Source organism: Xyrauchen texanus, chromosome 42 (genome assembly GCF_025860055.1).
Source record: "Xyrauchen texanus isolate HMW12.3.18 chromosome 42, RBS_HiC_50CHRs, whole genome shotgun sequence".
In the NCBI taxonomy this organism is placed as follows: Eukaryota; Metazoa; Chordata; class Actinopteri; order Cypriniformes; family Catostomidae; genus Xyrauchen; species Xyrauchen texanus.
In genome coordinates, this window is record NC_068317.1 from 23,406,127 (window position 1) to 23,429,906 (window position 23,780).

At 39.3% G+C, this 23,780-nt stretch overlaps 1 protein-coding gene across 2 annotated transcripts; it reads right to left on the bottom strand.

The window, feature by feature from the left end:
- Positions 1-1,216: 1,216 nt before the first annotated feature.
- LOC127634786 (phosphate-regulating neutral endopeptidase PHEX-like) lies at positions 1,217-23,394 on the bottom strand. Of its 2 annotated transcripts, XM_052114468.1 has the most exons (22): positions 22,946-23,377; positions 21,107-21,163; positions 20,828-20,989; positions 18,525-18,608; positions 18,174-18,400; positions 14,969-15,037; positions 14,748-14,864; positions 14,516-14,599; positions 13,955-14,097; positions 13,419-13,512; positions 7,781-7,909; positions 7,062-7,163; positions 6,899-6,976; positions 6,660-6,763; positions 3,665-3,723; positions 3,451-3,505; positions 3,109-3,176; positions 2,899-3,029; positions 2,731-2,796; positions 2,450-2,554; positions 1,824-1,900; positions 1,217-1,721 (listed from the first exon to the last, which is right to left on the bottom strand). In XM_052114468.1, the coding sequence occupies exons 1-22, from the start codon at positions 23,067-23,069 to the stop codon at positions 1,619-1,621; spliced, it is 2,238 nt and encodes a 745-aa protein (XP_051970428.1). In that variant the 5' UTR covers positions 23,070-23,377; the 3' UTR covers positions 1,217-1,618. The 2 variants fall into 2 exon arrangements, 1 of the variants encoding a protein (XP_051970428.1); XR_007969410.1 differs by lacking the exons at positions 1,217-1,721; positions 1,824-1,900 and having other exon boundaries at positions 2,482-2,554; positions 2,899-3,025; positions 22,946-23,394.
- Between the last annotated feature and the right edge of the window lie 386 nt (positions 23,395-23,780).

A 23,780-nucleotide genomic window follows, 5' to 3' on the forward strand; every position in this document is an offset into this window, starting at 1 on the left:
TAGGTTTGGATGTACAGGCGTAATTGTAAAAAAGACAGAAAATTGCCACATCAGTATTTATCATTTGGCACAGATAGAATCTGCAAGCTGTCTGAGCTGATTTTGAGGGAACATCTAAGGGGGAAAACATTTTGGAAAGGTTTTAAACATAGTAAATGTATGTTTGTAATGGAGCCGAGAGTACTTTATCTAATAGTAAAGATTCTGTGGTCCTGGTAATGTGGGCTGAAGAGAAAAACTTTCACAGGCCTCATGCATCAGTGGACAAGTGGTGCGCCTCTGGCGCTGTTCTACAAAACTCTCTCTCTACATCCATCTTTCTCTTTATTTTTATCTTGTGTTCCTCCAGGCAGAGTGAAAATCTGGCCTCCGGGCATTTAAACCCATTATAGTCTGTCCCTCTCACTCTCCTTCTCTCTCGCTCTTCAGAATGACAGCAAACACTCCTATTCACAGCCCGCCTGATGCATCTCTTCAGGAACACCAGGTTATTTTTAGACCTGTCCTTTTTTAGCACTCTAATCAATGAAATTCTCCACCAGTTTTCCACCGTTTTGTCCCCACAAGACATCCCCTGTCACTTCGGCTTAAATGGAGGTCAAAGGAATTGATTTTGGTTCTGGCTCTATCTACTTTATTGGAATTTTGCAGTGTGTAAGTGTGTGCACATTTATTTATGTTTAGGAGATTATATAGTGTCTAAGTTTATGTCCAAAGGGGCTGATTCCGTTATTAATTCTCTCCATTTCCTCCTGTACTGAACTAGACAGCAAATTGACAGTTTGTCCTGCTTGGTCATGTGAAAATGGAATATTAAGAGGATATTTGCATGGATTCCTTTGATCTGAAATTTGAATTGAATAATGCCTGTATTGGCACACACATACACACATGAGGAAGTTGTAGATATTAACAATGAACTCTGTGTATAATAAGGGTCTGGACCATTTTTCTGCATTAAAGGGGCAATTAAATTATACTTTTGAAAACAATTTCACGCACACATTGCTCTACCCCTAAATCTAATCCTAACCCTAAGAAATCAGGTAGGGCATACATTTGAATGACTCTTTCCCAGCTATCCTATGTTTCAGATATCCAAATCACAACATACAAATTACTGAGTGCACCTAGTTACTTAACATAAAATGTACCAAAATATTATGTTTAAGTTTTGCTGTTTGTGCACAAACATCACAGAGACCATTAGAAAGCCTCAGGACAGCAGTCATTTACTGTTACATACAGAATAGACAGTGTTGTTTCTAATAAAATAAAACAAAAGAAATATTATGTTTTTATAATAATAAAACTGTTATCAAGAACAAGTACAATAATAATTTTTTACACTTAAAGAGACAGTGTGAATGTTGTATGCAACACAGTGATGAACCACAAGAAGGTCTCAAAGGAATTTCGGCATTTGCACATGATAAATGAGGTCAGAAATGAAAGCCCTTCATTTGTGTAGGCACTGTGGTCTGCAGTATTCCAGTGGCTGAAGACAGGCCAGGCACCCAGTGGTCAGCACGGCCCAAAGGTTCAGTGATAGTAACCGTTGTTTCTCCACAGAAAGCAGTGACTGGGATCAAATTTGGAGGTTTGGTGGTGTGATTGTTTACCACACCCGACAGGACTTCGCCCCCCTGTTCATGACCGATGTCTCGGGGCAGCTAAAAGCTTTCCGGAACTCCTCATAGTTGCTCATTGCCCCAATAACCCTTCACCATATTAACAAGGGTAAAGTGAGTGACAGTGCTGAATAAAGGCTTTAATGTAGATGTAATTGAGCATGATTGTGATTGTTGCCGCCCATATCGTACCTATATTTAGGAGGACTGTGAACTCCACTCTGGATCTGATCTCGTGCAGCTTCTGGTCTGTAGGAATTACAGCGAACCTTGAAAATAAAAATACACATGTAGTACATTATAAATACTTAATTAAAGCCAGTCCTAGGTGTCCAAAAATGTGTTTCATATGATAACAAGTCCCTAGAATTATCTGATATATGGCCAAGTATTAACATATATATATACAAATATTGTTCATATTTCTGAGCATACATGTACATATTAAAATTCCACTAGTATTTGGGAAAATATATTTTCCATGTATTAAAAACAATATATATATATTTTATGTTTTTAAATACATGTTCCATATACAGTATGTACAGGTATGTGACAATACCAGTGGAACACATATATTTCATATACTGTATTCGTTTTACATATAATGCCATACATCAGATTTCTGTATGAGAACATAATTGAATCAATCTCAATACATTAAGTTACAGCAACAAAAATTATTTTAAGGGTTAGATCAGGTGGAGATAGTTAAGGTATACAGTATATATATGTAAATATGTAATTATGTAAAATAATTATGCATTTGAAATCTGATTGACATTGATGTATCTTTGTGCTGCTTTCTGAGTACTAACATGGGCATAACTGAGAAAGAACAGTTGATTATTGGTCAGACCCACTCCAGGTAACAGAGGCTCCTCAAGTCCTCCTCTCTCTTTCTCAATCCATCTCCTGTAGGCCTATTGACATACACACGCACACACACATGAACAGACATATACGCACAGAAACACACACACACACACAACTTATAAGAATTAACACAGGATGAGGCAAGTAAAACTTCAGATTCAGTTTACTGTACGATAATTATTGTTATAATAGGATAATTATAGTATAGAAAACACTGTTATACCCTGAAAGATTCCCTCATCCCTCCATTGTCAGCAATGTTCTCTCCCAGCGTTCTCTTCCCCCTGACCTTGAGAGAGGATTGTGGTTAAGGTTTAGTATGGACACATCTGGCACATTTTGATGAGAACAAAAATGAATTGGAAAGGTTGGTCTCTAAGGCCTAATATACATTTAGCCCTGCTTCATTCCAGTAGTAGTTGTTGTACTGGTCGACCATGCACCGTGTTTTTTCATTGAAGTGGGTGATTGAGGAATTGCTCCACCACTGGTCCAGGTTCCCATCTTTGTCGTACTTCCTACCTAGATGAATGCAACAGATACGCATCACTATGTCAACTCATGGGTTGAGAATTGTTTAGTCTGAATCAAATAAGCTCACCATTGTTATCAAAGCCATGGGTCAGTTCATGGCCAACAATTACACCGATCGCTCCATAGCTTAGGGATCTGTAAAACACAGCGAAACAAAACAATCAAATCTGGCAACACATCCTAACTAAACCAAGAATCATTTCCTTTATTATAAAAGCCTGTAGGGTTATTTTAGTACCACATTCTAATTGGAACTCAGTATTTTTGTAATACACTTTCATATCAATACTAAATGTCCTCTCCTATATACGTGCTAAAGTATCATTACAAGAAGTAAGATGTCACTTACTAAGAAAATAAAGGTAAATGTAAAATCATAAATGTGCAGAATAACACATCTGTGCCTCACCGAGGGTAGTCCAGTCCCCAGAAAAATGGCTTTTGAAGTTCCCCTGCAGGGAATCCTGGACAAAGAGAGACAGTTCACTAATCAGCCAAGTAGAAGAGCATGATCCATTATATTATTTAAAATTTACAACTTTCCTTTAGGAAATCCGGATCATACCACTACAATTAGGTAAACTTAAATACACTGTAATACAACATAATGCAAGATAACTCACTGATCTGGTTTGTAGAAGAGCTGTAGAATGCATTAACTGTAGTCGGGTTGGTAAACCACCTGGTAGACATAAAATAGCTTTTTTATTGTATGTTTTCAGCATATACTGTATACACACACACACACACACACACACACACACACACACAGTGGCAGAACATTTAACACACAAAAAAAAGATTGTTGTGTTTTAAATGATAAAACAACAGATATTTGGTTTAAAATTAAGACAAAAAGTTATTTGGACACTTGATAATGGCTTCATTAAAGATTACAAGTTCAAGCATTTTAGTTTTTCGTTTGCAATCCTTTCGTTCGCAGAACGTCTTCACAATGTCTGGGTATAGAATCAAAAAGTTTCTTTAAAAGCTGTGCTGAAAGTTTCCTTCAGGTTTCAGCCACCAGGTGGTTTACCAACCCGACTAGTTTTAAGCAATCTTGAAGCTATTAGGGACTCTGTCAATCCTAGTTCTTTTAGATCTGAGAGCTGCTTTTTACACAGTTGATCATGAGATTCTACTCGACCTACTGCAGAACTGAATCGGTCTATCAGGCCCTGTCATAGACTGGTTTAGTTCCTACTTAAACAGCAGGGAATACTACGTTGCACTGGGTACTCACACCTCCAGGCATCATGTGGTATCTTGTGGTGTCCCTCAAGGCTCAATTGTGGGTTCTCTCTTATTTAACTTATACATGCTTCCTTTAGTTAGTGTAATTAATCAATACAACATTTCCTTTCATCAGTATGCAGATGACACTTATCACTATCTTTCACTTGCACCAGATGTCCACAATTCAATTTCCACCCTGCTGGGCTGCATAGAGAACATACATTTATGGATGTCACAGAACTTTCTACAGCTAAATAAAGATAAAACAGAAGTACTTGTTATTGGAAATGATGCACAGAGAACATCTATTGTTTGATATCTTGATTATCGCATTATCTCTTAAGGCCAGTAATCACATCAAGAATTTAGGAATCACGTTTGACAGTGATCTCAGTTTTAAAAAGCATGTTAGCAATGTTTATAAATGGTATATTATCACCTCAGAAACATTTCCAAGAACGTGAAATTCTCAAACCCTACTGATAGTGAGAAACTCATTCATGTATTTGTTATGTCTAGACTTGACTACTGCAATAGTTTTGGCTGGGTTCCTAAAGAGCTCAATCAAAAATGTACAAAGAGTTCAAAATGCAGCTGCACGAATGCTGGCTCACACTAAATGAGAAATCACATTATTCTGACAGTAAGATTCCTTAACTGGCTGCCTGTATCCTTCAGAATTGATTTCAAGAGCCTCTTATTAGTTTTAAAACGTCTTCATGGTACTGCCCCACAATCCCTTTGTAATATGGTTACAAAATATACTCCAGGAAGATCACTCAGATCAACCAACTGCAACAAGTTATTTGTACTAAAAATACAGCTAAAAAGTGATGAGTCAGCCTTTAGTCATTACGGTCCCAAGCTGTGGAACTCTCCCTCTGACAATCTATGAACAGTTGACTCACTTTGCACTTTTAAATTATATCTCAAAACACACTTGTCCACTATGGCCTTTCCTTGAGGATCTTATTTTTTTTATTCTCTTGCTTATTTCATTTTACTTTGTATTTTATCTTCCAATACTTTTATATCAATTTCCATACGTATGATATTTTCTTTTTCATTTCTGTGAGGGCATATGTGCATGTATATCTTCTGTGTAAAGCACTTTGTAAACACTGTTTTAAAAGGTTACGTAAGTAATAATTTACTTACAAAGTTTTCAGCTCATCCACACTAGATATGACATTTTCTTCTCCATTGCATCTCATAGGATTCTATAGGATTTAGGTCCGGTCCCTGGGAGGGCCATTCTAGGACCTTAATTTTCTTTTTTTGCAAAGTTTTCATTCAATAGGCGGCTAGTATGCTTTGGATCATTATCCCGTTGAATGAGCCATTTGGACTCATCTGATAATAAGACAGTTCTCCAAAAGCTGCTGACTTTCTGTGCATTACTGTGCAAATTAATATTTTTTGCCGCATTACTCTCCCTATAGTGCTCATTCTCATTGATCCGTTTTCTAACGCAATGGTTCGAACCAAGTTGTATCTGGTAATTCTCATTGATGTGTGAGGCAATCCTTGTAGCTGTTTTTTGCCTGTTTCTCTTGATTTTACTCAATTATCTTGTCCAATCTGCTGGTTGTCTTTAAGGGTCTGCCTGTGCGCTTTCTGTTCTCATTCTCAAGTCCTTCATTTTTTAACTTTTTTGCAATAAACCCAATTGTGGAGGATGGAAGATTTATTTTTTTGCTTATCTGGGAGAGCACCTATGAAGACAATGTCAGATCACCGATGTTCTAGTGTGGATGAACTGAAAGCTTTGGTGGCTGAAACCTGAAGGAAACTTTCAGCACAGCTTTTACAGTAACGTGTTGATTTTATGTCCAGACGTTCTCAAGACGTTCTGCGAATGAAAGGATTGCAAACTTAAAAACTAAAACACTTGAACTTGTAATCTTTAATGAAGCCATTATCAAGTGTCCAAAAAATGTTTTGTCTTAATTTGAAACCATATATATATATATTTATCATTTAAAACATAACAAGCATCTTTTTGTTAACTGTCCAGCTTGAAAAGTGTGCTTATGCTATCTTTCAATAAATGTAAACTGGTTTGATGTTTTGTTCTGAAGTGCAAAGGAATTCATGCATATTTAAGTTCAGCTTAAGCATCCAAATAATTTTTTGAGCTACAACATATATATATATATATATATATATATATAGGCCTATCTTTATTATAATTTGAGGGTGACAGGAAATGACAGGAGAAGAGGGGGAACAAGGGTCGGGAAAGGAATGCGAGGGTCACCCTTGCAGTACCATTTCTGAGCACTGCCCTCAAGGCTATGGCTCTGACAAAATAAAATACTTAAAATTGTTCCATGACATGTAATCTCATTTTAGCAGGTTTTGCGGTCACTGTAAACTTACTCTGTGCGTGGGACTGTTTTTCTCAGCCAGCCGATGTCAGACTGAGCAAAGAACTTTAGCGTCTGCATAACATTTCCAAAGTAGTCTGTCTCGCTGAATGACAACTTGGTATAAACATAAAACACATTATACAAAAAGAAGAATTAATTGCACTGATGTCTGCCATTCAAAATGACAAATAAAAACAATTAACAAGAACATGAACATGTATAAAAGTACAGTATGGCTTATGGACATACCCGTTTAAGGTCCTCGTTGATATAGGTGTCGTTCAGTATAAACTCTGGGTAGCCCACTTTCGCCAAGACTGCATGAGCCTAATGAAAATAATGACGTGAAAGAGACTTTTGGTTTAGCACTCATTCTGATCTTCACAGCTGTCACAAATACACTGACACACACCTTCTCTGTTGCTTTTCGCTTTGTTTCTTCATCCATCCAGTCATTCTCCTTCTCAAGCATGTCAATAAATGCCCACTTAACACCATCTATAAGTTCTTCCATCTTCACAAATGTTAAGATACATTCATCAGAAAAGCAATAATTTAAAGATTTTATCAGTAGGCTATAGCGTACAATAAATTGTGATCTAGTATTTCATATTGTTATTTGGGATTAGTGCCACTAGATGGCGAAAAAACTAAGAAATGTAAATACAACATTTTAATCAATAGAACCAATGAGTCAATGAACGATTAAACAAATGAATAGATACTGTGAAGTCAGTCATTATTGCAAAATAAACCACTCATACTCAGATCTTGTATGTGCAATAATGACCAGATGACTATAAATATGCACTTATTACATGGCTATTTATCAAATAGATGGACAAATGGACATTAAATATTGATTTGGGTTCAAAGTACTTTCTTGTGTGAGAAGAAAGAGAACAAGGAGTGATACGAGGGACACAAAACTAGCACAGCTATACACAATAAAATGATTGCTTGGGAGAACTGTCAAATAGTTTAGCACTCGTTGTACTAAATGGTTTGACTGCAGAATAATTGTATTGAAGTATTCCAGTTAAATAATCTAGGAAGCTGTGTAAAAGTGAATATATTATGAAATGTTTACACAATAAGAATAATTGAACAACTGAATAAATAAAATCATACCATGTGTTTCTTGTCCTCCTGAAAATGCTTATCGACAAACAGCCTACCAGTGGCATAGATAAGTGTGTTTTCTACATAATTCACACACTTATCCCAGCGAGGAGTCAAAGAAGTTGTGCCTGTGGTCACCTGGGGAAGGAGGTATGCATTTAAACCAAGTGTGACACTGATAAATTAAAGGTGCACTCAGTGATTTTTTTGGCAAATTGCTAAACTTTTAAAATGAAAGAAACAGTAATAGTAGAATAGTATTTTTTATAAATGAGATGATGTCTCTAGTCATATAAGTCTTAGGGGCCGTTCACAAAGAACACATTTTGTGTACATACATGTAAACTTGCGCAAGACTGTCATTTTGTGTTTCGCATCACATCTCACAGTTTTTTTGTTTGTTTGTTTTTTCTCAGGCCGTTCTACCAACTCCAAGAGTAATATTCTCATCTGCTCTGTTTATATACCCCCCAATGGCAATGTCTCAAGGGCTGCGACACAGGTGGCAGACTGTGTTCATGAACAACTACAGCGCCCTCCAAACGCCCTAATTTTTATCATGGGAGATCTTAATCATTGTAATTCAAATACTGCATTGCCAAGTTTTGAACAGTATATAAAATGTGACACCAGGAAGTATAGGACTTTGGACAAATGCTATGGTAATGTAAGACCATAGCTAAACCACCCCTGTCTTACGCTGACCATAACATTGTTCACTTGATCCCTACATACAAGCAGCCCTAAAGAATCCCTGGTTAAATCTATTAATGCATGGTCAGAAGACAGTGGAGAAACATTGGAAGGTTGCTTTTTATGCACGGACTGGGATATTTTCTCTAGGGAGCTGAGCCTGGACAATGCCACAGAAGTTACCACAGATTCTATACAATTCTGGGTTGACACTTTGATTCCAAAATGGAAAAGAAAAGTATACCCCAACAATAAACCTTACATCACAAAGGAGGTGAAGGACTGTATGAACAGAAATAAGCAGGCATTTAAGACCAGTGACCACTTACAACTTAAAACTGTACTAAAGGAGTTGAACCAGAGGCTCAAGGATGCAAAGGAACACCATATGGAGGCGATAGAGGAAAACCTCCAGACTATGAACCCTAAAAAAACTATGGGACTCGATGAAATAGCCACCAACCTGAAACCCACAAAGAAATCTTTGCATGTTGTAGATGAACTGGCAAAAGCAAATGAGTTAAATGGTTTTTACAAGAGGTTTAACAATTATGATTTCTTGGCTGAATGTGACATGATGCTTGATGGTATTGCTACTGATGATATTGACAAGCAAGAGATTGACCCTAAATCCATCAACAAGGTCCTTAAGCAAATCAATGTAGACAAGACCACAGGTCCAGATGGCATCTCTGCTTTTCTATTAAGAACATGTGCAGATGAATTGACACCTGCCTGGTGCCCCATTTTCCAGAGGTCCTTATATTATCGTACCGTACGGACACAATTGAAAAAGGCAATCATCACACCTGTCCCTAAGAAACCCTGTCCACAGGAGAATAATGATTTTAGACCTATTGCTTTAACCTCTGTTGTGATGAAGTGTATGGAGAAGCTCATTGTGAGCAACTAAAGCTGGATGTAGGCCCACAGCTAGATCCCTACCAGTTTGCATACAAACACCAGAGAAGCACTGATGATGCAACCAACAGTATAGTGTACCTAGTGACTAAATACCTTGAGAATCCTAGGGCCTATGTTAGATTGTTGTTTGTAGATTTTATCTCAGCCTTTAACACTCTGCAGCCTCATGTTCTCCTGAAAATACTGCAGCAGATGAATGTCAACCCCTTTATTATTAAGTGGTACCACTCATTCCTGACCAACCGCAGCCAGCAGGTCAGGGTGAACAGGACGTAGTTTGAACCCTTGACCATCAGCACCGGCGCCCCCAAGGGCTGAGTCATTTCCCCAGTCCTGTTCACACTGTGAACCATTGAGCTTCAGGAGCGCCACGTTTTTTTTAGATACAATGTCAAATTAAAAATAACTTTAAAACTATTTTTCCTTAATTTGTGGTGCTGCATCTACGTTTTTTTTAAATAGTTTTTTAACGAGGACACCTTCGGTGTAAACTGCCCCTAACAGACAAAACTGCTTTATTCTACATATGTTGCTGGCTGCACATTCATGAGCGCCACCATGCTGAGGTGGTATGACCAACCAAATATAGCATGTTTTATCCAAAGTTGCTTTCAAGGCAAGTCAGTCCACTCAGCGACCATCACTGAAACACTCCTAGGCAAGCGGGCAGGCATACAAGTACAGTGCCTATCTTGAATGGGGAAAGATTGAAATCTCCAAAACTGTTGATCAAGATTACAATCAAATAAAATATTTTAAATCAGCAGTAAAATCTGACAACAGTGATTTCATTAATTATGCTTCAGCAGAGAACACTTCACGAGTTTGCCTCTGAGCAACCGCCCACTGCCATGACGCACAGTGAGTGACTGGCTGGCCGCGCGAACGTACAACGGACGATGGACGGACGACGACGAGCCGAGGACGAGAGAATATAGTTGCAAGATACAGAGGAATAAGAAAACAACATTTTTTAAGTAAGTTAAGGTTTAGCATCATGTTTGTTTGCTGAATACATTTTATGAGACGCTGTGTGACTTAATAAGGCTCCAATAGGCTACAGGTTAATCAGATTAGAGAAATCGTTTCGCAGTTTAGCATAACAATCTTTACGCTTACATCTGTGCTAGTAATACATGTATATATCGTGCAGTAATTTAAGTTACAGTATAGAAATATTTAGCTAATGTGGGGAAGCAGGATACAGCTTCAGTGAGTAAACATTTAGCAGTTTGAAATCGATTAGCTAGTTCAGTTACTTCAGTTCAGAGGAGGGCTAGCAATGATCAAACTGCTAACTTAGACTGGTAGTTGATTTTAATGTACAGTTATGAAAATGAAGATTTGTAAGTAAGATAAAAATGTTGGTAATTGGATGATTAGATGTAACCATAGGCTGTCATATTTTTGCACAGGATCAATTAAACATGAAAAGAAAGGGAGAGATATATTTTTAAAGGGAGAGTTCTTTTTAAAGAAGCACAAACAGGCAGATCAGGTACAAACAGTGTGTCAGACTTCAGGACCACCAGCAGGTCAGAGCATCTACCAGACACAGGCAGTCAGTCACATGCCAAGTTCAGGAATTTACATCAAGATGATTTTGTCAGATTAAAAGGATAGTTCACCTAAAAATGAAATTTCAGTCATCATTTACTCACCAATTTGAAGTATGTTGGTAAACAAATAGTTTTGGGTTCCCGTCGACTTCCATTGTATATTTTTCTATACTATGGAAGTTGATGGGAACCAAAACTGTTTGGTCACCAGCATGCTTCAAAATATAATATTTTGTGTTCAGCAGAAGAAAGTCAGTCATACAGGTTTGGAAGTTTAAAATGTTGGTTCATGTGTGTTCTTGTTGTTGATGGCTGTGGCATTTATATTGTGATTATACACTAATGGTTCTTGTGTTATAAATAGCTGTATCAAGGGATGACACAGAGACCTCTTGTTCTGAGAAAGACAGTGAGCCAGAGCTGCCGGAAAATGTTCAACACTTATAAACACTTATAATTTCTTTCCTCTCTGTAAGTACTGTGTGAAATTCTTTTATGTATTTGTTTGTAAATGTGAGGTTTTTTGTAACTAAACTCAGCACTTAATGTAACAGACACATGCTACTGTATCTTGTCTCCTTGGTACTTTTATTTTCTGAAAATATTTAGGATGTTCAACACTGTACAGACACAAACAGAGTGACCCAATACTTTCCTCTATGTGAGTACTGTGTGAGTGTGTGTGTGTTATTACTATAAATACCAGAAAAACAGCTTATAAATCATACATTCCAAATTTTTTACATTTAAATATTTAGGTGATGGATAGGTTTAGGTGATAGAAAATACAGTTTGTACAGCAAAAAATCATTATGAAAATTCCCCATAAAACATGGAAAACCAACATTGTGTGTGCGTGTGAGTGTGCGTGTGAGTGTGCGTGTGAGTGTGAGAGTGAGTGTGAGAGTGAGTGTGAGAGTGTGTGTGAGTGTGAGAGTGTGTGTAAGTGTGTGTGTGTGTGAGTGTGAGAGTGAGTGTGTGTGTGAGTGAGAATGAGTGTGAGAGTGAGAGTGAGTGTGAGAGTGAGTGTGAGAGTGAGAGTGAGTGTGAGAGTGTGTGAGTGTGAGTGTGAGAGTAAGAGTGAGTGTGAGAGTGTGTGAGAGTGAGTGTGAGAGTGAGTGTGAGTGTGAGAGTGTGTGTGAGAGTGAGAGTGAGTGTGAGTGTGAGAGTGAGTGTGAGAGTAAGAGTGAGTGTGAGAGTGAGTGTGAGTGTGAGAGTAAGAGTGAGTGTGAGAGTGTGTGAGAGTGAGTGTGAGAGTGAGTGTGAGTGTGAGAGTGTGTGTGAGAGTGAGAGTGAGAGTGTGTGTGAGAGTGAGAGTGAGTGTGAGAGTGAGTGTGAGTGTGAGGGTGAGTGTGAGAGTGAGTGTGAGAGTGAGTGTGAGAGTGAGAGTGAGTGTGAGAGTGAGTGTGAGTGTGAGAGTGAGTGTGAGTGTGAGGGTGAGTGTGAGGGTGAGTGTGAGAGTGAGAGTGAGTGTGAGAGTGAGTGTGAGGGTGAGTGTGAGAGTGAGAGTGAGTGTGAGAGTGAGTGTGAGAGTGAGTGTAAGAGTGAGTGTGAGTGTGAGAGTGAGAGTGAGTGTGAGAGTGAGTGTGAGTGTGAGAGTGAGAGTGAGAGTGAGTGTGAGAGTGAGAGTGAGTGTGAGTGTGAGAGTGAGAGTGAGTGTGAGAGTGAGAGTATTGAATGCTTTCACACTAAATATATTAATCATGGTTGACTGCAAAACATTATAATTTTTTGCATCTACAATACACAGGTGCCACCGCGACATCAACGCCAACTTAGTTTTTACTTAGTGCACCTTTAATGCAAATCTGTTTAATCAATGATTGTGAAGACGGAGGAGTTTTGAAATTAGGATGAGTGTGAGAGTGAGTGTGAGAGTGTGTGTGAGAGTGAGAGTGAGTGTGAGAGTGAGAGTGAGTGTGAGTGTGAGGGTGAGTGTGAGAGTGAGTGTGAGAGTGAGTGTGAGTGTGAGAGTGAGTGTGAGTGTGAGAGTGAGTGTGAGGGTGAGTGTGAGAGTGAGAGTGAGTGTGAGAGTGAGTGTGAGGGTGAGTGTGAGAGTGAGAGTGAGTGTGAGAGTGAGTGTGAGAGTGAGTGTGAGAGTGAGTGTGAGAGTGAGTGTGAGAGTGAGAGTGAGAGTGAGTGTGAGAGTGAGTGTGAGTGTGAGAGTGAGAGTGAGTGTGAGAGTGAGTGTGAGAGTGAGAGTGAGAGTGAGTGTGAGAGTGAGTGTGAGAGTGAGTGTGAGTGTGAGAGTGAGAGTGAGTGTGAGAGTGAGAGTATTGAATGCTTTCACACTAAATATATTAATCATGGTTGACTGCAAAACATTATAATTTTTTGCATCTACAATACACAGGTGCCACCGCGACATCAACGCCAACTTAGTTTTTACTTAGTGCACCTTTAATGCAAATCTGTTTAATCAATGATTGTGAAGACGGAGGAGTTTTGAAATTAGGAGGTCATTCACTTACCCGAGCAAAGTCCAGGAATCTGTAGAGAAAGCGTCGACTCATGGTGGTGATTCGGGAGAAAACTGATCTCCAAATGACGTAATTGGCAACCGTCCTGGGCGAAAATGAGAATAACAGTTCAAAAAGAAGTTATGTTTGTAAAACTGTAAATAAATCATATTGTCATTTGTTTAATGGTTGTCAAAGTATACAGAAATTGCTGACAGATTTAAAAGAAAAATGTGTTTGTTTGAGAAATAATAATAATTAATAATAAGCCTTTAAAAACCTCATACTGATCGATTAATAATATGTGCTATGGTTAATGCAGTCATGGCCCTGGTTATGTTAAATAATAAAAGTAGGTAGCAGGCAACTGAATAGACAACTGAATTACACAGTAATCATTCATCTGTTATTGACCAAAGCAGGTAATAATCAAATAATAGAACTGAGAGAACACATCCAGAGCAAACAAACATGGTGATGCACTCACTATTGAAGCTGTCCAGACAAGCAGAAGTAAAGGTTTTAATGGGGTCTGGTTTTCTGGGTACCTGGTTTCTGTGGAGTTGATGAGTTTAAAGAGGTCTTTCAAGTACTGAGGGGCACGTACAATCACCTGCTCTGAAGAGGAGATTTTCATATCTGGGTACAGCTCAGCGTCAATCACTGCTCTGACAAAACCCAGCCAGTTAAACTGCAGACAGGGAAAGAAAAGGAATTACAGAGAGATGGCCTAATAAAAGTGTGTGCCTAAATATAAGTATTGCATTAAAGTGATGGATCATCTAAATACGCAAATGTTGTCATCATTTACTCACCCTCATATTGTTCCAAACCCATATGACATACTTTCTTCAGTGGAATACTATGGGATATTATAGGCAGAATGTTGGGGACTGGCAGCCTCACAGTTCACTTCCAATACTTCTTTTTGTACACATTTAAAAAGTGAACGGTTACTGAACCTGTCATTCTGCATAACATCTCTCTTTCATGCAAGACAGAAAGTCATATGTGCTTTAAACAACATGAATGTCAGTAATTGATTACAGAATTTGCATTTTTGGGTGAACAACCCCTTTATATGTTTTTATGAATAATATTGTGCTTACCTCTGGAATAAGGCGCTGCAGTTTAGACAAACTTTTTTTGTTGTACATGTTTTCACTGGTACGGTTTTCTAATGGTATCACTATCTAAACACACACACACACACACACACACACACACACACACACACCATTGAAACATCAAGTGCCCTGACAGCATTGTTTTCTTCCTCAATGCCAATAATTTGTAGGAATGTGGCTGCTGCAGTGTGTTTTTCAGTGTTAAGCCACTTGCCTGTGCAAGCTTCATTTCAAAATCAAGTACTTGTTTCATCTGAGTTTCAGCAGCCTGCTCATTGGCTCCCAACATGACAGAAACATCCACCATCAACCTAAAAAGAGCCTCTCGATACTGCAGAGCAATTCACAGAGAGAGAGAGAGACAAAGGTTCTAGTAACATAAACAGAGCTGTCTGTTACTGCATCTAATAATGTTTATGTTAACGAATATATTACCATTTGTGCCTCAGTTGTATTAGTGATGTAGTCCTCTCTGGATGACAGCGACAAAGAGGCCTGATCCAGCTAGGATATAACAGAGTATGAGTGTCTTACAAATAATACTCAGAATGGATGAAATGATTAATCACAGTGATTATAAAAAGCACACATCATTAGTCAGAGTTATTGACTTATACATGTATTAAAACCTAGTGAAATGACTCTATATTAGGGATGTAACCATTTCAAGGTTTCACAATATACCTCAGTTTTAAAATGGACACCCAATTTATTGGCGTAACTTCTTCTAGTAGAGGGAGCGCTAGCACTTATAATGGTCTTGATAACTTCAGGTGAAAGCCCAGTGTCCCTCAGGTGGTACCCTTCAGGGGCCAAACATTTAGAAAAATTAGAAAAAATTTAATTCTGTAGCCTTTTTCTACTGTTCTTAGGACCCTCATAGAAATACCTGGCAGAAGTTTCCACGCTGCCAGGTTCTCTGAGATGGGTATTCATTTTGACACTTCCTGTTGAGGGGATGTCGAGTGTTCCGCATCCTGGACTAAGGCAGGAAGCAACGGTACACCCAACATTTTGCTGGAAGCCTCTAACTCCCAAAACATCAGAGGCGGCGGGAATGGAGAGGTTTCATGGGGGTATCGGGAGGGTAGAAGTGGATGATACACACGCCCCGTCCCGAGGGAGTCTACCCGCACAAGGTTGGGCGTAAGACCGTCAGGGTTTTTTCCTCCTAGAAATGACTGCCCTGAGGTCTTGCTTTGGGGGCTGCTGAGGGCGACGAGCCGGTCCCCAGTCTCGCCACGCTTTGTTTTTGAGCCTCCCTTCTAGAAGAACCGGGGTGGGGCTGGGTTGCCGATGGCCCCTCCCCCTGAGTGCGGCGAGGAAGGAATTGCCCGAAGGCTTCCTCGTGACTTCTTGCTTCCTGGAACCTGGTGATAACTATATTCATAGCGTCATCAAATTAGCCAGAAGGCGAAACCGGGGCATCGAGGAGGAAAGGTTTGTCCTTGTCTCTGATGCCCAATAGGTTGAGCCATAAGTGTCTCTCCATGCTGACTAAAGCAGACATAGACCGACCAATGGCACGGGCCGTCTGCTTGGTTGCGCGGAGAGACAGATCTGTGGCTCGATGAAACTCTGAGAAAGCCTCTTCGTCGACCGTGGTGCCCGCACTCAGGTCCTTCAACAGATCAGCCTGGTACGCCTGTAACACTGCCAAAGTGTGCAGGGCAGCACCAGCCTGACCTGCTGCCTGATAAGCCTTCTCCACAAGCGTGGAGGTGGTCTTGCATGGCTTTGTGGAGAGAGTGGGTCTTTTTAATGGTGATGCTGAGCCAGGCGAGAGATAACCCGCAAGCGTCTCTTCAACCAGAAGCATCACCGAATACCTGCATGCCTCAGCACCCATGATAGTCGGATATATCGACGTCGAGGGCACGAAGACGCGGGAAGTATAAGGTTTCCTCCATGAACAAGATAGCTCGTCATGGAGGTCATCACAGAAGAGAAGGGACTGATGAGGCATTCCCTTCCCTTGGCCACCAGACTGTCCTCCAAATTGGAGCGTTTGGGGGTCTCTTGTTCGCGTGATCTGTCTGTCATGCGCGGAATGCTAGGAGGTGGATAACTCGAAGTCCGCAGACTCAAGAAATTCACGGTCCCCCTCATGAACCGAAGAGGCGCCGGAGCGCGCTTCAGGATCATGGGAAGGACCAGCTGGATCTGGGGAGAGAGCAAGCGATAGGGACGAACTCGTCTCTCGCTCCTCGGCCAGATCCATACGAGAGCCCCACGATGGAAGTGTGGGTGCTGACTCTCAGGAGTAAGCAAGATGAGTGCGAAGCATTTTGACTGATAACAGATCGCAATGCTCGCACCGCCCTGCCCCAACGCAAGAGCAGCATGAAAACAAAACTGGTGTGTATCCCTCTAATCCATATAGCGTAAAGAAGGGAACACACACCACTTGCTTTGTCTTTCAGTAATTGTTTTATTTTTTTTTTGTGAAAAGAGAAAGGTTCTGCGCACTGCCTAACAAAATCTAATTCCTAACAGAGGAAAGTAGAAAGTTTCTGACAGCCTCAAGAAGCACAACACACACAGAGTGATCTGAAGACAAAAGATCTGACCATGCACCTGTGACGCATCTATTTATAGCCCTGCTACAGGTGCATCCAATTGTTGTCACCAGCAGAGGCTATAAATTCTAGTCTATTTCATTGACGCGTTGCACACATATTCACAGCTGGTCACACCTAAAACTGTTCCCAAAGAGCTAAATCAGTGCAGCATCAAAGTGTAGCTTTTTGACAGGGAACAGAGATGATGTAGATGGAAATACAGTATACAGTATAGTAAATTATTGTCCCTGTTTACTAAAATAAACTAAACAGATTCAATGTAGTTTTACATAATTTGTAATGACTAGATTGGCTAAAGTTCTGTTCATGCTTTCTTACATTCACACATGCAGCAGACAGATTTAAGTACTCGTTTAACATTACGATGTGCCAACTGATTGTTTTTCTGAGTGCAGCGCAACAGTAGGCCAACAATGTGTTTGATACAACCACTAATAATATGTATTACTTGTGAAACGTAGTATTAAATATGGGTTACAAAGTGCATGGCTTTTGGTGTGCAGGAAATTGTCATTGACAATATGCATGCAGGAAATTGACAGAGAAACTGTGGAAAAGAGAATGATAGAACAAAATGCCAAAAATTAAATCTTCAGTATGTATTGTTTAGAATTAAACTAAATCACAAATGAAACAAATTCTGAATGCATACAAATGCATATCTGAAATGATAACCTGGGAAATAATAAATATAAAAATGTACAATAAAATTTCATAAATCATAACATAACAATAACAAAAAAGTTTTTCATTATAATCATCTTAGTACATGCTGGAGTTTTATTTTTTTACCTCGTCAGATTAAGAGAGTGTCCTGATGTTCAAATCCAAACTGGTGGTTATAACTGAAATATTTATCTGTGTGTTTATCAGACATATTTCAATAGCCAAATATTAAACTGCTAATAATATCATCAATGCACCTCAATACCGTAATAATTGTTGTGATGGTTATTATACTGTGAAAATGTCATACCGTTACACCTCTACTCACTATCCACTGCCTACTTGGGACCTGCCTGAAATGGAACCTCATAAGTGAATGATTTGAGCATCACCTTGATGATGTACTTGTTTGAGTTCTTGTCGTCATAAGAAACAAATAGACGTATGAGGACGGACTTGCTGTTCTGGTTGCGTATCTCAGCTAATGTCTTCAGCAGGTCAAACTGAGACTCCACCCACTGCGAGGAAGAACCTAGCGTGTCCCCAAGAACCGGCCAGCGGAATTCTTTCTGCTTTAGATTCTTTAGCAGAGGCTTTGCATCTACGATCTCCAGGGCAGCTGTCATGATAAAGGTAGCAAAGGGGAGATACAGAAGTGAAGGTGGTTATGGTGAAATCTGAAGATCAGGTACCGAACCCATAAATTAAATTGTAACTAGTATGAAACGGTCTTCATTTCTTACTTTCATTCATGCAGGAAATGTAGAGGATTTTGGCTTTCTTCACTGCCTCAATGTCTTTATCTTCGATTTGCTGCTCTAACAACTCTGTGGCACAAAAATGAAAATTCTGTCATAATTTACTCACCCATTCCAAACCTGTATTATTTGCTTTCTACAGTGGAATTCAAAATGAGATGTTTAGGAGAATGTCCTGGCGGCTCTTTTCCACACTGTGAAAGTAAATGGCGACATGGGCTGCCAAGCACCATATAAGCATCATTATAGTAGAACACTTGACTAGTGCACTGCATTTGAAAGTGCTCTGATAGCTTTGCATTTAATTTATTTCTTGCTGAAAAATGTCTTCTCTGCCATAGATTTCAAATTTAATTTGCATTTAAAATAGTGCTGTTGATTTAACGCATTAATTGAATGTGATTATATGGAAAATAACGTGTTAAAAGAATTTAATCAATTAATCATTCCCCCGAACTGTACATCATTTCCGTAATAAGGAATGTTTTTACCATCGGAGCAATTCAAGCTTGATGTACCATGTTGATGCAGTACAGGGCAGTCATAGCACTAGCTGTAGAGGCAACATGCCCCATCAAACAACAAGAGCAACAGACAGCACAGCCTTCCACAGACAGTTGCACTTTTGCACTGAATGCTGGAATCTCAAAAAAATAAACCCTTGTTATTAATGACACCTGTGGCCGTTAAGCCATCTACCAGTTGCTCGTGCTCGTACAAAGCGGCTGAACGCGATTCACTGGCATCATGCTGACAGATGAGGTAGCATAATTAAAATTACACAGTTCTGATTGTTTTACTACAAGCTTTGAGATGCATATTATGTTTGACTCTCCAGTGCTAAAACAGGGCTAAAACAAAGTGTGCGAGACTGTAGTTTGAAGTAATCACTTTTCTTTGCATGATACATTGACTGCATTTATACGATGCAGTCGTCCTTTGTCGGCGTTAGCTAGCTAGCCAGCTTTATCAATAGCTGTTAGCTAAATTTGGTGGATGATGACAGTAGCTGTTTATAAAATAGACTGTACATTATAAATATGTTGACACAATTCAGTATTGATGTGATTTCATCACAACTGTCATTTAGATATATCGATGTGCTATTGTTTTATAATAATATAATGTAGGCCTATATATTTTCTGTATAACCAAGTGACGTTACACTAATGAATGGAGCTTTTTGCATTATCTTGAACATTGTATAGCATTCATTTAATGTGTTATTAAAGTTTACCTTGCTGAATAATTACAGATTAACATTGACATTAACCTGACTTTTAGTACATAGAGAAGATCGTTGAAATTATTTGAAAGTTACGACGCAAGATAGCTTGCAATTCATCAACATTAGCAGGCAAGATCAAGTTTTCTAAAATTACACAGATCAATCCTTATGGCACTATATTTCACATGCTTTGCAGTTATGTAAGCTTACCTGTCCAATAAGAAGAATTCCAATTCAGGGTCAGTTTTGATCGCAAAACTGATTGAAGGTTCCTCCAGGAATCAAATGCCCTTCTGATGTTCAATCTAGTTTTTGCTCAATCACGTTCCCGCTTCACCAGACGGGATTCGGTAGATACATTCTTTTTTTTTTTTTGGCTTACTCCGAGTTTGTGTAGGATTTGGTGTTGTGCTGGGACACAATCTCTAAGATAACATTACCTAGTGTTGCAGATTGTTGTCGCTGTTGAACAGCAGAAGAGAAGCACTGAGGCAAGGCTCTCGGGAGCGTGCATAAATATCACATCCTTTGTATTTTTCCGGCAAAAACAACCCGCTCCCTTCACATGAAAATCAGTCTACAGGCTTTAATAGGCAACCTAGGAAGTCCAGGATGGGCTAATTTTTTAAGTTGCATTACAAGCCATTCACACATTGGCAAAAAAAAAAAATTGCACCTTTAAAGTTTTAATGTTTACAGTGTTACATCATTATGGCAACAAAGTTGTAAAATTAGATAGAACTTTATACAGGAAAGGTTAATAAGTGGTGTTATCCCACTAAAATCATGTTAACAGGTATATTGTTTATGTCAATGGCAATACTTTTGGAACAGCGATTATTTAAACGTTTTCATTTTTGGAGCTAAACAGCCCCTACATCCTGATCCACTTTCACTTAATGGAAAAGAGCAGCCATGACATTCTGCAAAATAACAAATTTGGTGTCCCAAAGAAGATCATATGGATTTGGGACAACATGATGGTTAGTAAATGATGACAGATTTTTCATATTTGGTTGAAATATTCCTTCACTCTGCTGGATCATGTGGATCAGAGCACCTTTCAGTTTGAGGTCCACATTCTGTCGGAGCCATGGGTAAATCCCAAAGCTAGAAGAATCCTCTGGAATGGGGTTTTCCTGTAGCCAGCCTCCGCATGCGTACTGGTAAAAGTAATCACATGGTTCTACAGACTGGTCCATCTTACTAAGAATAGAGCCGGCTAAAGTAGACATAAACACAATCAATATTATCGTAATATCAAACTTTTTCTGAATGATAATGCTAGCTTTCCTGTAAGTGTAAGTGGAGTTCAGGAACAATTATATGAGAAGTTTACCTGCTTCAATACAGTGTGGGGTAAGGCAGAATTCTTCATTGTTTGTTTTGTTTGACACTACAAGGAAAGGGATGAATAAATCTGTCAAGTGGACCCACTGGAATACAAGACAACTATGGCCTGAAATGACCACCATGCACGCACATACACACACACTCACTCACTCACACACTCGCACACTCACACTGTACTCAGGCTTCAGCTGTCCATACAGCTGTACATAAATTTTCTTTTTTTTTTTTAAACATACCATGCTCTACTACACACCCACAAAAAAAAAAAAAAAAGCCATTAAAGGGATTGTCCACCCATAAATGAAAGTTTCTTTATCATGTACTTTTATGATGCCTTTTTGGAGTTTGACAGTTAGTCACCACCCTCAATCATTGTATTGAAAAAAAGCAGCTTGTACTTTATGAAAACCTTTCATGACGTAAAATAACAGTTGTTTTATTGAAGTAAAAAAAAACTCTGTGGAAGAAGGAAAGTCTTACCTGTTTTGTTTTGAGAGACATGAGTAAATGATGACAGAACTTTTTTTTTTTTTTGGTGGGTGAACTCTTTTAGACAGCAAATCTAAAATTACAGTGTATATAAACACAAACACCCAGCAGAAAATGTAGCTAATGCAGCAAAACTATTGTCACTTTGCTCAGTGCATGCACATATTCACCCATTTTACGCCATGAAAAGTCAACAGCATAAACGTTCTATGCACAGGCCAGTAAAACTCTGTGAATTTGTCTAAGAGTGAGTCAGCAAAAAACATGTGCGTGTGATGTGTATGTTTTGAAATTGGATAATTATGCATTGCTTTTAGAGGCCAGTGTTTATGGTTCAGTCCACAACTGGACAGCAGATGACCACAGCTGGATCCAGTGACTGGCCCTGTGGGACTGAGCCTCATCATTCCCAAACAAGAAGAAACAGCTTCATGTATGTGTGACCGAAATGTGTACAGACAATTTGCATAATTACACTCTAGTCTCACCACAAATATGCAGGCAGCCCTCAAAAACTGAGAGCACTAAGAAGAACATCATTTATTTATTGTCTCATCTGCATACCCACCCAAGCTTGATGTACATCCACACACTTACAGAGAATTCATTAGACAAGAAGCTCGGAAAAAATGATTTCTCGAGTCCCATGAGAGTTATGTTCATTCATATATTTTTCTGTACAACGCTGTCTGTCTCTTAAGACAATACCCAAAAAGACAATTCTGTCATCATTTACTCACCCTCATCTCCTTACACAAAGCTATTGTATAGATTCAGGAGACCTGGAATATAGTGCACAAGTTGTATGGTCTAATTTTGTGGTCATTTTCCATTTTATGGAAAAGAGCTATGTGAAAAATTTTCACATCTTTTGAGTTCCATGAAAGAAAGTTATACAACAAAGGATGTGTAAATGATGTCAGAAGTTACATTTATGGGTGAACAATCCCTTTAAATTCCAAACCAACACAGAAGTGTGTGATCATAGCCCTCTTGCCTCAAAACTTTAATGACACATATGTTCCCTAACCAGGGCTTTTACTTTGACTAGCTCTGTGCTAATAACAGCCTTCAAAGACACGCTCTGCTTGTAACAGTTTACACTCCTAAAATAATCTCACATACAAACACAAATCTAAACACAGTTCAACTTAAAGAACACAGCACATAGAACCAATCATCTGTATGTCTGTCTGTCTGTCTGTCTGTCTGTCTGTCTGTCTATCTATCTATCTATCTATCTATCACAGAGACTTAAGATGCACACTTGCAATGAACTATGTGCCATATAGAGCATGTTAATAGTAAAGTTGGTGAATTCAAAGTGTTTACTTACCCGTGATGACGGCAATCAATAGTGAGAGACAGATACACAAACACACTGCCAGGGCGACTTTCAGGAGAGTGTTTGGGCCCGCGCTTGGTTTGGTTCCTCCTCTCCCCAGCCTTTCCATTTCCATACTGCAACTAATCTGAATGTGTATTATCTCTTTCTATCCCTCTCTCTACTCCTCTCTACCCTGCTGACTGTGCCCTTTTTCCCCCCGGCTGGCCTGGAGAACTGTGCTTTAGGTCCTGATGCCGGATCAGCGTCGTGTCTGTGGCCCCTGTGGATTGCTGTGGGACCGTGCAGAGGTGATGTCACCTCACTAGTCTCAGATGAGTAGATGATGCACTCTATGGTGATCAACAGCTCAATTCAAGTCAAAATGAACTAAAGTATGCTCTACTTGTCAAAGAGATTCCCAAACTAAGAGAGAGGACGGGAGAGAGAAGAATAGGCAAGGAGGGAGGGGAACACGACAGAAAGAGTGATTTTGAGAGAGAGAGAGAGAGAGCGAGAGAGAGAGATAGAGCCAACTGGAGCACCTTACAGACAGGCATAATTATAGCATCCTGAAGAAAGGGCGAGATGATTCTGAGTATGTGTGTTTATCTATTGAGATAGAGTCTATGTTTATGCTGCAGGTGTGTGTTACTGACTCTATGCACCTGCCCACTCAGCACTATGTTTGAGATGATGAGCCCAGTGATTAAATGTAGCCACTTCCCTATTTATGCCCTGAATGTCAGAGCCCAAATCATAAAATAGAATGGGAACACACACAAAAGTTCATGAGATGCGTCTGTGCAAGGAACAGACCCAACGTTTCATGAATTTTTCTCATAAC

Bases quoted from the DNA above. Each gene is read 5' to 3' on its own strand.
- LOC127634786 (XM_052114468.1), bottom strand. From the start codon at position 23,069: ATGGAAATGGAAAGGCTGGGGAGAGGAGGAACCAAACCAAGCGCGGGC. The intron at 20,990-21,106 runs GTAAACTTCTCA...TGTCTACTTTAG, and splicing joins CCCACACTGTATTGAAGCAG to CCGGCTCTATTCTTAGTAAG. The intron at 1,722-1,823 runs GTACGATATGGG...AATATGGTGAAG, and splicing joins CACAGTCCTCCTAAATATAG to GGTTATTGGGGCAATGAGCA.